A 4320-nucleotide genomic window follows, 5' to 3' on the forward strand; every position below is an offset into this window, starting at 1 on the left:
GACAAATCACTAACACCGTTAAGCTTTAAACATTTTAAGTTCTAAATGATTCACGTAGATTGTCAGTATATTGATCCACTTAAATTTTCACACAAAGTTCAATTGTTTCGAGATACGAGATTAGTGTTTTTAGATCTTAAACTTATTCGCGTGTCCCACCTCAGAATATACTCCCGTATCCAGACTCCTATATTCAGTCTTACAGGTGAATGCACACTAATGACATCTGTAAATGGGTAATGCGAGACCATGAGAGCTCAGGTTAGAACTTCCGTTCAGACAAAAAGATGATGGCTCATCTTTAGGCGTGTCCCGTTTGGGGATCTTTTCTTCAACAGCACATGATTAGCATTTTTCAATGTTTCATCATTTTTTTATGCTGAGGGTGAGCTTTATAATTAAAGAAGTGCAGAGCATTATACGAGGACTAGGTTATTGCTTCCGCAAAATCAGAAGTCCAGGTATAATACCCCAGATATCATCACGCACAAAGACCTAGTATGTCAGAAATAGAAAGCCCTTCAAACAAGATTTCGGGGGTTACCCATTTTGGTAATAATAGTAAAGGGAAAGTTCTGGGGTCTGGTACAGTACAGTCTGATAATGTAAAGTTTGAAAATGTCAATCAGTTGTTTACCACATGACACATGATAAAAGCGCTTCTTTAGACAATCTGGGATTATGTTCCGTTTTAACACGTCGCTTAAATCTCAGTTATGTCTCATTGCATTAGGACAACATTGACAGGGGTGCTAGTTTTTTCTCCCACTATGCAAACTTGAAAAATCTCACCATGACACATTGTAGACTAGTGGGCTTGAATGGTTTTAATATATTTCATCTTGGACTATCTAGTCTAATACTTGAAAATGGATATGATCGTGTCAAGAGCTTTATCTATCATATCATCGACCAACTGCTCGAAATCCCTTTCGTTTCTCGGGTCCGCATTCGACACAACACAATAAAAAATTAACTTCAAAAAATCAGTGCCTTGATACGCATCGTATAGGCCTATACGATGCGTATCAAGCCCGCCGCCAGACATAACCTGTACCTGTCAGTCTGCCATGTCTTTTACTTTGTTTCAATACGCATCGTATAGGCCTATACGATGCGTCTTGAATTGGAAAAGTGTGCGGATAGAGAGGGGGTGTGCCATTAGAAAACCCCATTTGCATATTGCATTATGTCATTCTTGAGTCACAAGTAGTTTGGACATTTTATGACTTATAACGGGTGGGTTTGTTAAATTATTTTAGTCAAGGGGGTCACCAATATCTAGAAATTGGTTTAAAAATGTGCGCCTTATGCGCAAAGCGACCCTAGGCGCAAAGAGCGGCGTCTTGTGTGACATAAGGCGAGCTCTGTACAAAAAGCGCACAAAAGTGAGCTTTTTTTGGAAAAGAATCCCACTGAGACGTGTGCTTTTCGTACAGAAGGTGTTTTTGTACTTTAAAATGTTATACATGTAGCTAAAATGGTTATACATTAAGTGATTTATACATTAAATCATATATAAACCTAATTTATCACTGTATTTTGGGTAAGGGATGCTAAAAGCCTATAGAATATATAAAAAAAAAATATAAGCACCTTGCGCCTCACGTACCAAAAGCCCGCCGCTTTTCGATTTGTGCTTCGCGCTTTGATTTTATATCTTGTCGTTTTTGTACGCTTCACGCTTTTTTAAACCAAGATCTAGAATCACTGTAGCACTATCCCGCCATAGTCTTCTTCAACTTCCTACATGTGATGCTCGAGCAGACGTGGAGTTATTCATCACGATCCAACAAAAAATTGCATATGATTTTTTTTTGTGCTATAAGAATTTTAGAAACTTGATCTTGTAATTTTGTATTTTGTTTAATCAATGTTTCATGTAATTTTATTCAAAACATCTATTAACATAACATATTATATATCAACCCGGGTAACTAACCTAGTATGTAATGAGTTAAGTTGGAGCTTGAACCTGATTAATATTTACCAGCCGAAATTGAGGAGTGTAAAAGAATTCAAATATGAAACAAACTTATGCAATTTTGTTATGTAATTTACTTCTATTAAACGTTCACTCTAATTAGAACACTGAATGTAGGTTTCCGCAAGGTGCTGGTTCTCTTCTGGGCATTTCTGGTTCGTCTAGTATCATACTATATCTTTGCCTTCCATGAAAGTTAGTCTGCGGAACCATCTTTTCTAAGATGCAAAGAGCTGAATAACATTGGCCACTACACATCAAATTGAAGTGGATTACCAAGTTTGGGTTTTTTTTTTTTTTTTTTTTTTTTTGACATTCTACCTTGGTTCTAGATTCTTTATTGGGTGCCTAGAGTTGTCCTACTTGTTTCGGCAAAGAAGGGATGAGGTGCCCCCAACGAACACAAACATGTTCATTTTTTTAACCAACAAACATGAACAACAAAATTCATATGTTTTGTTCAGGTAAAGTTAAGAGATCAAACATGAACAAACTCCGTACATGTTCGCTTAATTGGTTCGTATATAATAGGATTACATAACAACCTGCTTATTCGGATAATGCCATATGCATACGAAAACTTCTCCAACTTAACAGATAAGCAAACTATAACAACCTTAAAGTTATCCTTTAAGTTGAGTTTATTGCTAATATTATTCAAACTATAGAAAGAGTTACATGACATGTAATAACTTGGTACTTAAGGTTCTGGATATTGGTTAAGATGCAACAAAAACAGGTAATCATCTAGGTTCATCGACTGGGTACAACGAACGAACTTGACCTGAATTGAAGAGACTCGAAGACTCTATTGAATCCGTATATGGATTAATCGAGACATTATAAAGATCGGAGTATTCACCCTCATGAACTGCTTCCGGGCCATGTTGATTAACCCATGGTTGTTTTGTGTATTTCCTCAAACCCTCGAGCTCCATAGCCACTTCCTTCATTGTAGGTCTGTCATAACCGTTCATGTTGAGGCACCGTTTTACTAGGGACGCTATCGCCTGGAGTTGATCAAGTGAACCCTCTCTAACAACTCTTGGGTCAAGGATTTGAAATAAGTTGTTTGTCTTTAAAGAAACAAGGAAGTAGGTCGCTAAGCTTCGTTCCGCTTGACTACGTTCCATGCAAAGTGGCTTCTTACCGGTTAGAAGCTCTAGCAGCACAACTCCAAAGCTATAAACATCACTTTTATCTGTTAACTGACTTGTGTGGAAGTATTCAGGATCCAGATATCCTATTGTCCCTTGCACCATTGTAGTCACTTGTGTTTGATCCAAGGGTACCAACCTTGAAGCCCCAAAGTCTGAAATTTTAGTGACCATGTTCTCATCTAACAATATGTTGGCAGATTTCACATCTCGGTGGATAATTGGCTTTGCAGCAGCCGAGTGAAGGTACGCAAGTGCTCCAGCAGACTCGACAGCTATTCTTAAACGATTGTCCAAAGATAACCATGCCTTTCCCTCGTTGGCGTGGATATGGTGGTAGAGGGTGCCATTGGAAACACATTCATAGACAAGTAATGGAACTTGGGTCTCTAAACAACACCCTAATAGCTTGACCACATTCCGGTGGTTGATTTGAGTAAGAATAACCACCTCATTGATAAACTGCTCGATCTGGCCCTCATCCATAACTTTTGACTTCTTTATCGCGACAATAGTTCCATCAGGTAAGATCCCTTTATACACCGTCCCAAACCCACCACGACCGAGAATCATGCTTTTAGAGAAGTTTTTTGTAGCCTTTTCTAGCTCTTCGGTTGTGAAAATCTTGTTAGCCGCCCCGCCAAAGTCGTCTGAACTAATTTGTTGTTTTAACAACATGCCACCATTTTTTAAAAAGAACTTCTCCCTCATTTTGATAACCTTCCTTCTCTGATGGCTGAAATACAGCCATCCCATTGCTATCAATATAGACAAGAACCCAATCCCCATTCCTGCATAAGTCAGTCAGTCAGTCAATATGCATGAATGATTAGTTAACATTACACGGAAACAAGTGCCAGCCAACATTGGTTCCTCACCAAGGGACAACTTTAGTGCCGGGGACTTGGAGTTCCTAGGGGTGCAACCACTCCCATATCTTCTCCCGTCTCCTTGGTACCCGTGCGGGCATGAACACTTGTAACTTCCAGGAAGATTAGTACAAGTCCCGTTACACGGGTTAGTGTTTGGATCCGCACACTCGTCAATATCTGGTGCAACAATATACATATACAATATGAAATGGAGGACTGATGGAAAAAGAATATATATAAAGAAAAAAAAGTGTGGGTGGGCTAACAACCATGGCAACCAGGAGAAAGGTAAGGATTGCCTTGGTAA

The 4320-nt window shown here is 38.8% G+C and overlaps 1 protein-coding gene across 1 annotated transcript in view; it reads right to left on the reverse strand.

The window, feature by feature from the left end:
- Positions 1-2610: 2610 nt before the first annotated feature.
- The window catches only part of LOC110926734 (wall-associated receptor kinase 2), a 5152-nt gene continuing 3442 nt past the window's right edge, over positions 2611-4320 (reverse strand). The window contains exons 3-5 of the mRNA XM_022170438.2: positions 4283-4320; positions 4020-4190; positions 2611-3932 (exon numbers count right to left, since the gene is read on the reverse strand). The exon at positions 4283-4320 is cut by the window's right edge and continues 340 nt beyond it. Of these exons, the coding sequence (XP_022026130.1) occupies positions 2728-3932; positions 4020-4190; positions 4283-4320 (1414 nt within the window). The 3' untranslated portion in view covers positions 2611-2727. The remainder of the gene's footprint in view (positions 3933-4019; positions 4191-4282) is intronic.

Source organism: Helianthus annuus, chromosome 15 (genome assembly GCF_002127325.2).
Source record: "Helianthus annuus cultivar XRQ/B chromosome 15, HanXRQr2.0-SUNRISE, whole genome shotgun sequence".
NCBI lineage: Eukaryota > Viridiplantae > Streptophyta > Magnoliopsida > Asterales > Asteraceae > Helianthus > Helianthus annuus.